The following is a 17326-nucleotide window of genomic DNA, read 5'->3' as shown; positions in this document are numbered from 1 at the left end:
TCAATTGCTTCTGATCTTATTCCTTTCCTCACCCACCTCATTAACACATCTCTATCATCTGGTTACTTTCCGGACTCTCTTAAAGAGGCCAGAGTGACCCCCCTCCTTAAAAAACCCACCCTTGACCCGTCTGAAGTAAATAACTACAGACCTGTCTCTCTTCTTCCTTTTCTCTCCAAAACTCTGGAGCGTACTATCTTTAATCAACTCTCCTCCTACCTTCACCGGAACAACCTTCTTGATCCTCTTCAGTCTGGTTTTAAAGCAGGTCACTCGACCGAAACTGCACTTCTTGCTGTCACTGAACAACTCCACACTGCCAGGGCTGCCTCTCTCTCCTCTGTGCTCATCCTCTTGGACCTTTCTGCAGCGTTTGACACAGTTAACCACCAGATCCTTATTTCCTCCCTTCAAGAACTAGGTGTCTCAGGATCTGCACTTACCCTACTCTCGTCCTATCTTCAAAACCGAACATACAGAGTAACCTGGAGAGGATCTGTGTCGGAACCCTGTCCTCTAGCTACTGGGGTCCCTCAGGGTTCTGTCTTGGGCCCTCTCCTCTTCTCTCTATACACCAGCTCTCTTGGTTCTGTTATTCTCTCTCATGGTTTTTCCTATCACAGCTACGCCGACGACACCCAACTCATTCTCTCTTTTCCCAGCTCCGACACACATGTAGCAGAACGGATCTCCGCTGGTCTGACCGACATCTCTCAGTGGATGTCTGACCATCACCTGAAACTCAATCTCAACAAGACTGAGTTTCTTTTTCTCCCAGGAAAGGGCTCTCCCACCACAGACCTAACCATCACCCTCAACAACTCTGTGGTAACTCCGTCTCATACCGCAAGGAACCTGGGTGTGACACTTGATGACCATCTCTCCCTCACTGCCAACATTGCTGCAACAGCTCGATCTTGCAGATACATGTTGTACAACATCAGAAGGATACGGCCTCTTCTAACCCAGAAGGCGGCACAGGTTCTGGTCCAGGCTCTTGTCATCTCACCCTTGGATTACTGCAACTCCCTCCTGGCTGGTCTCCCTGCGTGTGCCATACGACCCCTGCAACTCATCCAGAATGCAGCAGCTCGACTGGTCTTCAACTTACCAAAATTCTCCCACACTACACCTCTCCTCCGCTCCCTTCACTGGCTTCCTGTAGCTGCTCGCATCCGCTTCAAGACTCTAGTGCTTGCGTTCTATGCTACAAACGGATCCGGTCCAGCCTACATCCAGGAAATGATCAAAACCTATACCCCAGCCCGCCCACTTCGCTCTGCATCGGCAAACTTGCTGCCCCCTCACTGAGAGGATCGCAGAGGCATTTACAGAACTCGAGACTGTTCACTGTCCTCGCTCCCAAATGGTGGAACGAGCTCCCCATCGACATCCGGACAGCGGAAAGCCTCCACATCTTCCGCCGCCGACTAAAAACACATTTCTTCCGACTCTACCTCGACTAAGACGTTGACGACGACGACAAGAAAAAAAAAAAAATACATCGCACTTACGACTAGCACTTCATAGTTTGGTTTACTTGAAGCTCTTACTTACTTCTAGCTCTTATTTGTACCCAAATGTTTAAATGCACTTATTGTAAGTCGCTTTGGATAAAAGCGTCTGCTAAATGACATGTAATGTAATATCATTAACTGTATAAACTTGTAACCTGATACAGTTGTTGTGTATCTGCTCCTGGTCTCTCTCTCTCTCTTCTGTCTCTACCTCATCTCCATCTTGTCCTTTCTCTCCCCCCTTTATGTCCCCCACCTCTCCGCTGTCCCCCATTTTCCTTTCACCCCGACCGGTCGAGGCAGATGCTGCACATGTGTGAGTCTGGTTCTGTCAGGAGTTTTTTCTCTCCACTGATGCCTAGTGTTTGCTCATTGTGTGCCTCCTTCCTCTTCTCATCCCCTGCCTCCTTCCTCTTCTCTTTAATTGGCTTTAGCTAGCTCCCTTCTTTTGATAGTTTCTGCTCCGTTCAGTCATACTTTTTCTTCTTCTTCTTCTTTGTGTTTTCTGTTTCCATGGTTTCTCGCGCTGGTTGGTTGCACTGCCTGCGCGCAGCCAATGGGCGTCTTATACGTCATCACGTAGCATCAGGACAGTGTTCATTATGCAGTCAGTACTGCCCAGGGAGCGAGAACAGTCATGTCAGTCAACTCTGACTGACATGATTGCCTCATGCATCTCGGGCCAAACTGGCTAGTCAAAATTCTACGACTATAGAAAAAAGTAAAAAAAAAATAGAACGTATAATGTACACTATAGACAGACAGTTTCCAAAATATATACACTAGTGTCAATAAAAACTATTACTGAGGAAAATATAAAATAACACATTTTCTGATAATAAATCCTCTTTTATTTTGAAAGGAAAGAACGGCACATGAGTTGATGTTTAGGTTTTTATTTTGAAAAACCTGATCGGAAAGGAAACCAATCATGTATTCTCATTGGTTAGGCTTTCTTCGGAAGGCGGGGCAACCACAGAGTTCAGAGGTCACGCAAACCCGGAAGATCAACAAAGTAAATAAAGGAGCGGGAGGTTAGCGACATGTTCCCCGTTCTGCTGCCCGCAGACAGAGTCCTTCTGACGGCTGCGAGTCTGCTCTGGACCCGCCTCTTCTGCTCCTCTCTGTCGGTACCGGACATCCCGCACATCGCCACTTACTTCGGGACGAAGACTCGGTACGAGGACGCGTATCCGCACCTGCTGCAGGATGTGTCCTCCGTCAACACTTCCGTCCTCAGACCTCCGGCTACGGAGCGCTGCTCCCCGGTCCACCTGACCGCCGTCATCCGCCACGGCAGCCGCTACCCGACCGCCAAGAACATCCGCAGGATCCAGAGACTGAGCGAGCTGGTCCGGACCGGAGCGTCCCGGGGCTCCGCGGGATCCTGGCTGCAGGAGCTCCAGAGCCGCTGGGTCATGTGGTACACCGAGGACATGGACGGTGAGACACCGGGGACACGGAGGACACGGAGGACAGGACATTGTTGTCTTTTATGTTATAAAGAGATGTCATGATAATATCGTTTTACACACGATAATGTCGTACTGTGAATCATTATATTGTGATAACATTGTTTTATAAATGAGAATATTAAACTTAAGTCATTTAACACCTTATAATATAATGATTTAGATGATGTTAATCACTATATTATGACAGATTTACTGCAGTGACACAAAGTGACCACACGAGGCAGTATTAGATTTAACACCTCAACACAGAAGCATGTTTATATGATTGATGATATATGATGATATGAATCCAGATTAACGGCGACTGTAAAGCAGCTGCAGGTGTTAATCTTCACCCTCCTCTTCCTCAGGTCAGCTGGTGATGAAGGGCAGGGACGACCTCCGTCAGCTGGCCAAGCGTCTGTCCGTCTTATTTCCGTCTCTGCTGTCAGAGGAGAACGTGAGGAGGAGGAGGATCACGTTTCTGACCAGCTCCAAACATCGATGTGTGAGCAGCGTGGAGGCGTTTCAGGAGGGGCTGTTGCTGCGGGGAGGCGGAGCAAGAGGAGGAGCAAGAGGAGGAGACAGTGGTGAGTCGCACACATGAAAACATCTGTATGTCGCACTGTAGCAACAACAGAGAGTGACTCAGCAGTAACAGAGTGACTCAGCAACAACAGAGAGTGACTCAGCAGTAACAGAGAGTGACTGTAGTAACAGAGAGTGACACAGTAACAGAGAGACTCAGCAGCAACAGAGAGTGACTCAGCAACAACAGAGAGTGACTCAGCAGTAACAGAGTGACTCAGCAACAACAGAGAGTGACTCAGCAGCAACAGAGAGTGACTGTAGTAACAGAGAGTGACACAGCAACAGAGAGTGACTCAGCAGTAACAGAGAGTGACTCAGCAGTAACAGAGAGTGACTGTCTCTTTCTTTCCCTCTCTCTGTCTGTCTCTCTCTGTGTCCCTCTCTCTTTCTGTCTGTCTCTGTCTCTCTCTCAGAGGTGGAGTACAGTCATCAGGTGGACGATGAGCTGATGCGTTTCTTCGATCGTTGCCGTGGTTACGTGGAGGGCGTGGAGAACAACCTCACGGCTCTACAGGAAGTGGAGAAGTTCAAACACGGGGAGGAGATGGAGGGAGTGAGGAGGAGGATGACGGAGAGACTGAACCTTCATCATGAACACCTAACACCAGGTACACACACACACACACACGCGCACACACACACAGATGAAGTGTGTCCCTCTGTGTCTCTCTCACACACACACACACACACACACACACACACACACACACACACACAGATGAAGTGTGTCCCTCTGTGTCTCACACACACACACAGATGAAGTGTGTCCCTCTGTGTCTCTCTCACACACACACACAAATGAAGTGTGTCCCTCTGTGTCTCTCTCACACACACACACACACACACACACAGATGAAGTGTGTCCCTCTGTGTCTCTCTCTCACACACACACACAGATGAAGTGTGTCCCTCTGTCTCTCTCTCACACACACACACACACAGATGAAGTGTGTCCCTCTGTCTCTCTCTCACACACACACACACACACACACACACACACACAGATGAAGTGTGTCCCTCTGTCTCTCTCTCTCTCTCACACACACACACACACAGATGAAGTGTGTCCCTCTGTCTCTCTCTCACACGCACACAGATGAAGTGTGTCCCTCTGTGTCTCTCTCTCACACACACACACACACACACACACAGATGAAGTGTGTCCCTCTGTGTCTCTTACACACACACACACACACACACACACAGATGAAGTGTGTCCCTCTGTCTCTCTCTCTCTCTCACACACACACACACACAGATGAAGTGTGTCCCTCTCTCTCTCTCTCTCACACACACACACACACACACACACACACACACAGATGAAGTGTGTCCCTCTGTGTCTCTCTCTCACACACACACACACACACACACAGATGAAGTGTGTCCCTCTGTGTCTCTCTCTCACACACACACACACACACACACAGATGAAGTGTGTCCCTCTGTGTCTCTCTCTCTCTCACACACACACACACACACACACACACACACACACACACACACACACACACACAGATGAAGTGTGTCCCTCTGTGTCTCTCTCTCACACACACACACAGATGAAGTGTGTCCCTCTGTGTCTCTCTCTCACACACACACACACACACACACACACACACACACACACACACACACACAGATGAAGTGTGTCCCTCTGTGTCTCTCTCTCTCACACACACACACACACACACACACACACACACACACACAGATGAAGTGTGTCCCTCTGTGTCTCCTGTAGATTTGGTTGAAGCAGCTTTCTTCCTGTGTTCATATGAGCTGTCAATCAAATCTCTTCACTCTCCCTGGTGTTTCCTGTTTGACGACCACGACGCCAAGGTGTGTGACATCATCATGACATCATCATCACTCAGTGTGACTGACAGCAGCTTGAAGTGTCCTCTGTGTGTGTGTGTGTGTGTGTGTGTGTGTGTGTCTCAGGTGTTGGAGTATAAATCTGACCTGAAGCATTACTGGAAACGCTCTCATGGTCATGTGATCAACGGTCTGTCCAGCTGTCCTCTCTTCCATCACATCTTCAGGAACCTGGACAAGGCCGGACGTCCCCGCAGGTCAGTGTCCACATATTATCCAGGTTTACTTCAAGATTAAACCTGGGAACCTGAATGTTTAATCCCGGGATTAAACCCGGGGACATGAATGTTTAATCGTAGGATTAAACCTGGGAACATGAATGTTTAATCCCGGGAATACATTTGGGAACATGAATGTTTAATCCCGGGAATAAATTTGGGGACATGAATGTTTAATCCCGGGATTAAACCCGGGGACATGAATGTTTAATCGTAGGATTAAACCTGGGAACATGAATGTTTAATCCCGGGAATACATTTGGGAACATGAATGTTTAATCCCGGGAATAAATTTGGGGACATGAATGTTTAATCCCGGGATTAAACCCGGGGACATGAATGTTTAATCCTGTGTCTCCGGTGTGTCTCTGTTGTGTCCTTGTGTCTCCGGTGTGTCATTGTTGTGTCCTCGTGTCTCCGGTGTGTCTCTTTTGTGTCCTTGCGTCTCCGGTGTGTCTCTGTTGTGTCCTCGTGTCTCAGGTGTGTCTCTGTTGTGTCCCTCAGGTCCACTGAGGCGTCTCCAGAACCCGCCTCCGTCCTCGTGGGTCACGCTGAGACGCTCCTCCCTCTCCTGTCTCTGCTGGGACTTCACAAGGATCAGACTCCGCCCACAGCAGACAACTACCACCTGCAGCACGGTACAAAGCTCCGCCTCCTCCTGATTGATAATTCTGCTGTGGGCGGAGCCTGAGTTGTGGTGTATTTTACAGGGAGGAGTTTCCGGGCGAGTCAGATCGTCCCGTATGCCGCTAACGTTGTGTTTGTGGTGTACGACTGCGAGCGCGGTCCTCGCCTGCAGCTGCTCGTCAACGAGATGCCGGTTCGATTCCCGGGGCTTGACACGGAGGACGCCCCGCTGTACCGCGACGTCCGCGCCGCGTACCGCCACCTGCTGGACGGCTGCGATTTCCACAAGGAGTGCGAGGGGACCATGGTGGGCCGCGCCCCCAACATTGAGCTCTGACAGGTGACTCCGCCCCCCCCCCCCAACAGTCCAATCAGTTTAGTTTACCATGACAATGGTGACACATGATTGACTGTAACCTGAACTCAGTGAAGCTTTAAGTTTGTTTATTTATGTGTGGGGACTTTCACAATAAAAGCTCTGGTTAGCTCTGGTTTCAAATTAAGACGGTGTTTATTTTTCCTGAAACTTTAAAAATGTTTGTATTTATTATTTAATGTTTTTTGTAATTAAACTTTAACAAAAGAGGCTTCATTTGTATTTCTATGTAAAAATGTGATGTTTTAACCTGAAAGCAAATGATAAACTAAATTAAAATTTCTTTCACTTTTAAACAGTTAATTTTCCTCATGATTTTCATGAAATAAAACTATTATTGATGCAATAATTAATGTCACAGTTTAAACTGGGGTTTATTTCATCGTCACAACAGGAAATAAATACACAAACATTGGCAGCTGATGACATCATCATAAACAAAAATAAACAGTGTAAACAAGTCAAACAGAATTCATGATAAAACTGTAACAGATTTCTGATCAATAAAAACTATTAAACTATTTCAATTTTGTGGAAATCTAACTGAATTTAAAAGTCAAAAAATTAGCCGATAAATAAATGTTGAAATAAACTTTTTGATGCAAATGTTTCCAGTTTAAATTTTTGGCTCAAATTTTGTTTTAATTTCATGAATTTAATTTAAACAATAAATGATCAGAAGTGAAAACTCAGTTGCTGCAGTTCCTCTGTCGTCCACCAGGTGCTGCTGCTGCTGCTGTTGTAGAAGGAAAAATGGTCATTGATCAGTTTCAGCCGCATCCCCATGGTAACAAAGTGAAGGTCACAGCACAAACAGATTAAAATAATCCCAGACAGGATCATTGTGAGTAATCTTATCTGATTAACTTAAATCACATCAAATGAAATTGAATATAATCTCATCCAATCTGATTCAGTGTAATCAAATTATATAAAATTTGATGTAATCTAACTGAATATGATCTGAGGTCAGATCTAATGCGCCTGTGTTACAGTCACTTTACTGAGAACAGTTAGCTTAGCATTAGCCCCAGAAAATCAGTTAGTGTACCATTAGCACCAGAAGTGTAGTTAGCATAGCATCAGTCACGGAAGAGGAGTTGGCATTAAACAATTAGCTGAGCAGTAGCCCCAGAAAAAAACAGTTAGCTTAGCAGTAGCCCCAGAAAGAGTAGTTGGCTTTGAACTAGATCCAGGAGGGTACTTAGCCGCATTAGGGTAGATAGCTTAGCATTAGCCCCAGCGGTTAAGCTGTTTCGTTGAAAAAAAGTATTTTTTTTAAAAATCACTTCCTGAGTGAACGCAACGTAACTTTATTTACAGCTCGTCAGCAGCAGCCAATGAGCTCAGAGTGTCAGACAGGAAGTGAAGAGACCGGACAGGAAGTGAAGTTTACACTGGAGGAGGAGACGTTTTTTTTGTTTGTTTTTTTTAAAACTGATCTGATGTTTGTTTTCATTTAAATCGTCATTTTAAACAAACTGCAAATGAAGATTTTAATACGCTGTGGAGTGACCCGGGGTCATGTGACGACCCGGGGTCATGTGACGTGTGATCAGTCCAGAGCGGCGTGCAGCAGGACGCTGTGTCCGCCCGCGGATTTGGATTTCTTCATCTTGCTGATGGCTCTCTGGAGGTCGGACTGATGGATGGGACGGATGACATCATCACTGAGAGACAGAGACACAAAACATCAACGTCACGCTCAGTGCTGCCCTCAGGTGGACGGCGGCGCTGCTCATGTACCTGTCGTCCTGAGTGTGGACAAAGTCTCGCACACAGAGCAGCGCGGCGTCGCGACACATCTCTCTGAGGTCACTTCCGGAGAAACCGTCTGTTTCCTTGGCAACAGTGTCGAGGCTGACCGAGGAGTCCACCTGCAGGGGAGGAGTTCAGACTCTGATCAGTGATCCATGAGCGCTAAATATGAACCACGAAGAAGAAACTCACGCTCTCGTGCTCCAGGATCAGCCGCAGGATCTGCTCCCTCTGCTGGACGCTCTGCAACACAGCACGCCGTGACATCACTGACGTTAATAAAATCTGCGATATCTGCGTCACATGATCGCGTCTTAATCTGCGTCACATGATCGCGTCTTTATCTACGTCACATGATCGTGTCTTTATCTCCGTCACATGATCGTCTTTGTCTACGTCACCTGATCGTCTTTATCTACGTCACATGATCGTCTTTGTCTACGTCACATGATCGTCTTTGTCTACGTCACATGATCGTCTTTGTCTACGTCACATGATCGCGTCTTTGTCTACGTCACATGATCGTCTTTGTCTACGTCACATGATCGCGTCTTTGTCTACGTCACATGATCGCGTTTTTGTCTACGTCACATGATTGTCTTTATCTACGTCACATGATCGCGTCTTTATCTACGTCACATGATCGTCTTTATCTGCGTCACATGATCGCGTCTTTATCTACGTCACATGATCGCGTCTTTGTCTACGTCACATGATCACGTCTTTGTCTGCGTCACATGATTGTCTTTATCTACGTCACATGATCGCGTCTTTATCTACGTCACATGATCGTCTTTATCTGCGTCACATGATCGCGGCTTCGTCTACGTCACATGATCGCGGCTTCGTCTACGTCACATGATCGCGTCTTTGTCTACGTCACATGATCTCGTCTTTGTCTACGTCACATGATCGCGTCTTTGTCTACGTCACATGATCGCGTCTTTATCTACGGCACATGAACGTCTTTATCTGCGTCACATGGTCGCGTCTTTATCTAGGTCACATGATCGCGGCTTTGTCTACGTCACATGATCGCGGCTTTGTCTACGTCACATGATCGCGTCTTTGTCTACGTCACATGATCGTCTTTGTCTACGTCACATGATCACGCCTTTATCTGCGTCACATGATCACGTCTTTATCTGCGTCACATGATCACGTCTTTGTCTACGTCACATGATCGTCTTTATCTACGTCGCATGATAGCGTCTTTATCTGTCACATGATCGTGTCTTTATCTACGTCACATGATCGCGTCTTTATCTACGTCACATGATCGTCTTTATCTGCGTCACATGATCGCGTCTTTATCTACGTCACATGATCGCGTCTTTGTCTACGTCACATGATCACGTCTTTGTCTACGTCACATGATTGTCTTTATCTACGTCACATGATCGCGTCTTTATCTACGTCACATGATCGCGTCTTTATCTACGTCACATGATCGTCTTTATCTGCGTCACATGATCGCGGCTTCGTCTACGTCACATGATCGCGGCTTCGTCTACGTCACATGATCGCGTCTTTGTCTACGTCACATGATCGCGTCTTTGTCTACGTCACATGATCGCGTCTTTATCTACGGCACATGAACGTCTTTATCTGCGTCACATGATCGCGGCTTTATCTACGTCACATGATCGCGTCTTTATCTGCGTCACATGATCGCGTCTTTATCTAGGTCACATGATCGCGGCTTTGTCTACGTCACATGATCGCGGCTTTGTCTACGTCACATGATCGCGTCTTTGTCTACGTCACATGATCGTCTTTGTCTACGTCACATGATCACGTCTTTATCTGCGTCACATGATCACGTCTTTATCTGCGTCACATGATCACGTCTTTGTCTACGTCACATGATCGTCTTTATCTACGTCGCATGATAGCGTCTTTATCTGTCACATGATCGTGTCTTTATCTACGTCACGTGATCGCGTCTTTATCTACGTCACGTGATCGCGCCTTTGTCTACGTCACATGATCGCGTCTTTGTCTACGTCACATGATCGCGTCTTTCTCTACGTCACATGATCGTCTTAATCTACGTCACATGATCGTGTCTTTGTCTACGTCACATGATCGCGTCTTTGTCCACGTCACATGATCGCGTCTTTGTCTACATCACATGATCGTCACATGATCATGTCTTTATCTACGTCACATGATCGTCTTTATCTACGTCACATGATAGCGTCTTTATCTGTCACATGATCGTGTCTTTATCTACGTCACGTGATCGCGTCTTTATCTACGTCACGTGATCGCGTCTTTATCTACGTCACGTGATCGCGCCTTTGTCTACGTCACATGATCGCGTCTTTGTCTACGTCACATGATCGCGTCTTTCTCCACGTCACATGATCGTCTTAATCTACGTCACATGATCGTCTTAATCTACGTCACATGATCGTGTCTTTGTCTACGTCACATGATCGCGTCTTTGTCTACGTCACATGATCGCGTCTTTGTCTACGTCACATGATCGCGTCTTTGTCTGCGTCACATGACTGCGTCTTTGTCTACGTCACATGACCGCGTCTTTATCTGCGTCACATGATCGCGTCTTTGTCTACGTCACATGATCGCGTCTTTGTCTGCGTCACATGACCGCGTCTTTGTCTACGTCACATGATCGCGTCTTTATCTGCGTCACATGATCGCGTCTTTATCTACGTCACATGATCACGTCTTTATCTATGTCACATGATCGTCTTTGTCTACGTCACATGATCGCGTCTTTGTCTGCGTCACATGATCGCGTCTTTATCTGCGTCACATGATCGCGTCTTTATCTACGTCACATGATCACGTCTTTGTCTACGTCACATGATCGTGTCTTTATCTACGTCACATGATCGCGTCTTTATCTATGTCACATGATCACGTCTTTACCTGCGTCACATGATCGCGGCTTTATCTACGTCACATGATCGTGTCTTTATCTACGTCACATGATCGTGTCTTTATCTACGTCACATGATCACGTCTTTATCTACGTCACATGATCGCGGCTTTATCTACGTCACATGATCACGTCTTTACCTGCGTCACATGATCGCGGCTTTATCTACGTCACATGATCGTGTCTTTATCTACGTCACATGATCGTGTCTTTATCTACGTCACATGATCGCGTTTCTATCTCACTGTTAAATTGAAGTTTGTAAACCACTCACTCTCCCACACACACACACACACACACACACACACACACACACACACACTGCTGCCTCATCACTAAGTTCTAATGTCGGATTTTAATGAATTCAGCATTTGAAATATTTCCTTCAGAGTTAACTCAGTGACACAAAGTGACCACACGAGGCAGCAGAGGACCAGCAGCTCCTGTGTCCCTTCATCTAAAATCAGTGATTTTCTCTATGAGCTTTGGTGTGGGAGAGTGAGCGGCCTCAAGTCGTACCGGTTGGTTGATGTGGAATCTCGTGGGCATCCTCCTCAGGATCGCTGAGTCCAGATCCTGAGGCCTGTTAGTGGCTCCCATGATGATCACCTGAGACATCATCATTATTATCATCATCTTATCACCTTCATCATCATCATCATCATCGTCATCATCATGGTGGTCACCTGACAGTGATGATCAGTGTCCAGTCCGTCCCACAGACTCATGAACTGAGCTTTCATCATGGCGGTGGCTTCATGATCAGAGCTGGAGCGACTTCTGAGGAACGAATCTACACACACACACACGCACACACACGCACAAGCACGCACACACACGCACACACAGACACACACCTGCTGGTCAGAGAAATACTGATACACCCCCTGACATCATTCAGACCACGCCTCCTCATTTACATACAGCCTAAAGTGCTTATTTTAACTTTGACATGTTTTTCAAACGTTAGCCCCGCCCTCACACTTTGACTGACAGCTGTGTGTGTGTGTGTGTGTGTGTACCGATCTCGTCGATGAAGATGATTGACGGCTGCAGTTTAACAGCCAATGAGAAGACGGCAGCGGCCAGTTTCTGGGACTCTCCGTACCACTTGTCCGTCAAAGTGCTCGGCTGCAGGTTGATGAAACGAAACCCCGCCTCTTTGGCCGTCGCCTTGGCGATCAGTGTTTTACCGCAGCCAGGGGGTCCATACAGCAGAACACCTGTTACCATGACAACGGGATGAGTTCCATACTTTCTTCCTTATCACTTTCCCCTTTTCCTTCATCGCCTATCTTCTCTCCTAATTCCCTTCCTACTCTTTCTTACCTTTTCCTCGTTTCCTCACCTACATCAAAACCTTTACTTCTGTCATCCCTTTAGTCCTTCACTGGTTCCTTTGTCCTGGCCTTTCACCTTGTCCATCCTCCCTGCATCCTTTCATTTTTTCTGCTTCTCCTGTGTCCCTTTTCTTTCCTCCTTCTTCACCTCCTCCTTTCCTTCCATCCCATCATGCTTACTTTTCTTACTTCCCCCACTTACTTTACCTTCCTTCACCTTGTCCATCCTTTCTTCCTTTCCTTAATCCTTCTGTATCTTTCTTCCTACACTGGTTCCCTTTTCGTTACCTTCTTCACTAGCTCTGCTTTGCTTCTCAACCTAAATTCCTAGCCGACCTTCCTTCACAGGTCCAGCCTTCTTGCCTCCTAGGTTCCTTTTCTTCATCATAATTAGCCTCATATTTAATTTTCCTTCTTTCCTTCCACCCTTTCTTCCTACCTTGCCTCTTTTCCTTACATCCATCAATTCCTACTCGTTTCCCTGTCACCGTTCCTAACCTAAACATCGAACCTTCCTTCCTCTCTTTCATGCCTCCTTCTTACCTTCTCTAACCCCACCCACCCACGTCTGTGTGCAGGTAGCCCCGCCCCCTGACCTTTGGGCGGCTGCAGGAGTCTGGAGCCCTGGAACAGGTGTCTCTTCTGCACAGGTAAAATCACCGTCTCCTTTAACTCGGTGATGACCTCGTCCAGACCTGCGATGTCTCTCCAGGTGATCTGAGGTCAAAGGTCATCAGCGACTGGTCATTATCTGTTTGCAGCGCTTTGTTTTGGTGGTGTTGCGATGGTCGTCATGGTTACCTGCATGGTGAGCGGGTCGACCAGGTGAGCGGCGATGCTCATCTCGTACTCGGACAGTTTGACGTTCTTCACGCCGATCTGTCGCATCAACTTCTCGGCCTGAAACAACAACGAAGTCTGAGTTCCAGAGCTGCCGCACGTCACATGATCTTCACCTGACATGACAGACTCCGCCCACCTGTTTCTGAGCCTCCACCTTCTGCTTCCTGGTAGGGTCGATGGCGTCCACCATCCACTTAATGGTGAAGTAGGTGACGGCGCCGAAGATGGTGAGACGGAAGAGGAGGCCGATGACCTCGTTCCTGCCCAGGGGGCGGGCCATGTTCTCAGCAGGGACCTCCCCCAACACCATGGTAGGTAAATAAACAAACAAACAACAACAGGCTGCAGAAGACAACAACAACAACATATTAAACAACACATTGACAACATACTGTGCCTTCTTCTCCCTTGGTTCCTTAATTCTACCACATTTCTAATGTCCTTCCATCTTGTTTCCTTACCTAAATCCTTCTCTTCCTTCCTCCATTACTTACTTTATTCCTTCACTAGTTTACCTTCATCTGTCCATCCTTCCTTCATTCATTTAACAACTTTTCTTCCATCCTTCTTCACCTGTCTCTTCTTACCTCTTACCCCTTATTTCCTACCCTCTTCCCTCCCTCCTTATTTCCTACCCTCGTTCCTCCCTCCTAATCTAAAAGAACATCGTCACCTTAAAACCAAAGTTTCATGTGAAACCAAAAGCGCTCCCCCGCCATGCGGCTAATGTAGCATTAGCTTGACCTTCTGGTTGTGCGGCGGCGGCAGCAGCGCCGACTGTGACCGGAAAGACGCAGCTGTGCCCGGTGCTGACGCAGCGCGGAGCCGCGACCGTCTGCGTTAAAACCGCGCGGAGGAAACGAGAGGAAAACGTTCGTTTAACCGGGAAAACGCGACTCACTCACCGGCTCCGGTCCGGTGACGTCTGACAGCAGCACTTCCGGGTCTGTTCTTCTTCTACGGTGCTTCTTCTTCTAACGAGTGAGGCTCAGTGCTGCCCCCTGCGGGAAGACCAAAGGACTGATACGCGCGCACACAAAAGCGAACATCTAAACAATTCTCACCAAAATGAAATCAACCCTCACAAGCGGAACTCCTATCTGCGCGTGCGCGGTTGCTTATGTAACGTCAGCGACCTCGCTGGTTGCCAGGTTGTGTATTTTTCCCGGCTGCTCTTATTTTGGTGTTTCTTCGATGGAGGTTTTAAATTTCCGGGACGAGGAGAGCAGAACCTGGCAACCCAGTGTGCTGACAAGATGCGTCTGCTTCATGAAGCTCAGCTAGTATGTTAACAGCTAGCCTCGTCAAGGTAAACACACGAGTAACGCAACAAGAGGAAGTAAAGGTTGTTTTTTTTACAAAATAAAACACTCGCCACTGACGTAAGCTGTGAAGAGTTGAGATTGCTGACTAGACATAAAAAAATCAATACAATTATGTTTACATGTTACATTACATGTTACATTACATGTTACATTACATGTCATTTAGCAGTCGCTTTTATCCAAAGTGACGTACAATAAGTGCATTTAAACATTTATGTACAAACAAGAGCGAGAAGTAAGTAAGAGCTTCAGGTAAGCCAAACTATAAAGTGCTTGTCATAAGTGCGATGTATAGTTCTTTGTTTGTTTGTTTGTTTTGTTTGTTTGTGTTGTCGTCGTCTTAGTCGAGGTCAGTCGAGGTCAAAAGACATTTGTTTTTAGTCGACAGTGGAAGATGTGGAGGCTTCCTGTTGTCCGTATGTGGACGATAAGCTCGTTCCATCATTCCGGAGCTAGGACAGCGAACAGTCGTGAGTTTGGTGAACGCCTCTGCGATCCTCTCAGTGAGGGGGCAGCACGCCGGTTTATCGATGCAGAGCGGAGTGGGCGGGCTGGGGGGTAGGTTTTGATCCTGTCCTGGATGTAGGCTGGACCAGATCCGTTTGTAACATGGAACACAAGCACTAGATTCTTGAAGCGGATGCGAGCAGCTACAGGAAGCCAGTGAAGGGAGCGGAGGAGTGGTGTAGTGTGGGAGAACTTTGGTAAGTTGAAGACCAGTCGAGCTGCAGAGGTCGTATGGCACACATGGTGATGGTCAGGTCTGTGGTATGAGAGGGTGATGGTCAGGTCTGTGGTATGAGAGGGTGATGGTCAGGTCTGCGGTATGAGAGGGTGATGGTCAGGTCTGTGGTATGAGAGGGTGATGGTCAGGTCCGTGGTATGAGAGGGTGATGGTCAGGTCTGTGGTATGAGAGGGTGATGGTCAGGTCTGTGGTATGAGAGGGTGATGGTCAGGTCCGTGGTATGAGAGGGTGATGGTCAGGTCTGTGGTATGAGAGGGTGATGGTCAGGTCTGTGGTATGAGAGGGTGATGGTCAGGTCTGTGGTATGAGAGGGTGATGGTCAGGTCCGTGGTATGAGAGGGTGATGGTCAGGTCTGCGGTATGAGAGGGTGATGGTCAGGTCTGTGGTATGAGAGGGTGATGGTCAGGTCTGCGGTATGAGAGGGTGATGGTCAGGTCTGTGGTGGGAGAAAAACAAACTCTGTCTTGTGGAGATTGAGTTTCAGATGATGGTCAGAAACTCAGATGATAGAGATGTGTTAATGAGACGACTGAGGAAAGGAAGAAGATCAGAAGCAACTGACTGAAGAAGGTGAGAAGGGATAGGGTCAAGGGGGCAGGAGGTGGGGGGTCAGAGATTATTAGGGAAAGAACTTGATGATGATATAGAGGTGAAAGAAGATAGAGAAGGAGATGAATGTGTGTTTTGTAGAGTGGTGAGAACAGGAAGTGGAGAAAGAAGAGCAAATGTCATCTACTTTTTGTGAAGTAGTGACAGTGAATTAGCAGAATGGAGGAGGGAGGAGGGTGAGTGGGGGGAGAGGGAGGAGGGTAAGTGTGTGTGTGTGTGTGTGTGTGTGGGGGGGGGGGGGGGGGGTTCACGGAGGTTAGAGAAGATCGAGAAAAACGGAAACGTCACCTCCATGAGTCACAATTCAAATAAAATTAAAATAAAAAAAAATCATTCAAGAGAGACTCTTATTGTGAAGGCGCGTAGCGGAAGTGCCTGTGCTGACGAGGTCCCGTCTCTTCCTGCGGTCAGACGCCGTTCACACAGATTTTCTCTCCGCCTGTTCGAGTCCAATCACGGCGGCTCGACTGCTCCCCGAGGCCGGAACTCACCGACAGGATCCAGCCGTCGTCTGGAGGGAGGTCTGGATTTCCACCGATTACCGTGCGGTGGATGGTTTTGTGATCGGGGGGTGGGGACCTGGAAACCAGGGCCCGCAGAGGGAGTAGGGAGGAGGCCCCGACGCCCCCTTGTTCTGACCCAGAAAAAGCGCCGACGGCCGGGCTGCACGTCTACTAGCAGGCCGCCTAGCTTCTGGGCGCACCGGAGCTCGCAGGGTGTCACCGGAGAGGAGCGGATAACCGGGCCGCTCTGAACCCGGTCGCCGATCCCACTTTTTATTAATAAAGGATTTTTTCTGTACTGAAGAAAATAAAGTCTGGATATCGGGGACTCGGTGTAAGCTAGCTGCAGGCGAGCAGTTAGCTTGTGTCCCCGGTGAGCAGAGCGGAGGCTCCGGGCGGAGCACCGCGGCTCTCCGCGGACTGTCTGCGGGGTTCCCCGCTGCTCACAGACGCTCATCATGGCGGCGTTAATCAAGGAGATCGTGAGCAGGAAAAAGAGACGGTACCAGGAGGACGGCTTCGATCTGGACTTGACCTGTATCCTTCCACTGCTGCTGCTGCGGCGGCGGCTGCGGCTCCTGTCGGACTCCGTTTACAAGGGTCGATTTAACGACGCGGTGCGCGTGTAA

At 48.0% G+C, this 17326-nt stretch overlaps 2 protein-coding genes across 7 annotated transcripts; one reads left to right on the top strand and one right to left on the bottom strand.

Moving 5' to 3' along the window:
- Positions 1-1618: 1618 nt before the first annotated feature.
- On the top strand, positions 1619-6788 carry minpp1b (multiple inositol-polyphosphate phosphatase 1b). Of its 3 annotated transcripts, none has more exons than XM_058621730.1 (8): positions 1619-1833; positions 2468-2960; positions 3343-3561; positions 3976-4170; positions 5307-5404; positions 5507-5637; positions 6139-6296; positions 6369-6788. In XM_058621730.1, the coding sequence occupies exons 2-8, from the start codon at positions 2561-2563 to the stop codon at positions 6620-6622; spliced, it is 1455 nt and encodes a 484-aa protein (XP_058477713.1). In that variant the 5' UTR covers positions 1619-1833; positions 2468-2560; the 3' UTR covers positions 6623-6788. The 3 variants fall into 3 exon arrangements, with proteins under 3 accessions (XP_058477713.1, XP_058477716.1, XP_058477715.1); XM_058621733.1 differs by having other exon boundaries at positions 1621-1833; positions 6163-6296; XM_058621732.1 differs by lacking the exon at positions 1619-1833 and having other exon boundaries at positions 2217-2960.
- Positions 6789-7010: 222 nt separating this feature from the next.
- atad1b (ATPase family AAA domain containing 1b) lies at positions 7011-14739 on the bottom strand. Of its 4 annotated transcripts, none has more exons than XM_058621749.1 (10): positions 14419-14739; positions 13650-13855; positions 13472-13570; positions 13267-13387; positions 12353-12553; positions 12017-12123; positions 11850-11939; positions 8612-8662; positions 8408-8538; positions 7011-8331 (listed from the first exon to the last, which is right to left on the bottom strand). In XM_058621749.1, the coding sequence occupies exons 2-10, from the start codon at positions 13821-13823 to the stop codon at positions 8217-8219; spliced, it is 1089 nt and encodes a 362-aa protein (XP_058477732.1). In that variant the 5' UTR covers positions 13824-13855; positions 14419-14739; the 3' UTR covers positions 7011-8216. The 4 variants fall into 4 exon arrangements, with proteins under 4 accessions (XP_058477732.1, XP_058477736.1, XP_058477734.1 ...); XM_058621753.1 differs by lacking the exon at positions 14419-14739 and adding an exon at positions 14258-14412; XM_058621751.1 differs by lacking the exon at positions 14419-14739 and adding an exon at positions 14187-14309.
- Between the last annotated feature and the right edge of the window lie 2587 nt (positions 14740-17326).

This window comes from Solea solea, chromosome 21, assembly GCF_958295425.1.
Source record: "Solea solea chromosome 21, fSolSol10.1, whole genome shotgun sequence".
In the NCBI taxonomy this organism is placed as follows: domain Eukaryota; kingdom Metazoa; phylum Chordata; class Actinopteri; order Pleuronectiformes; family Soleidae; genus Solea; species Solea solea.
The sequence above is the reverse complement of the archived record's forward strand: the minus strand, read 5'-3'. Positions and strand labels throughout refer to the sequence as shown.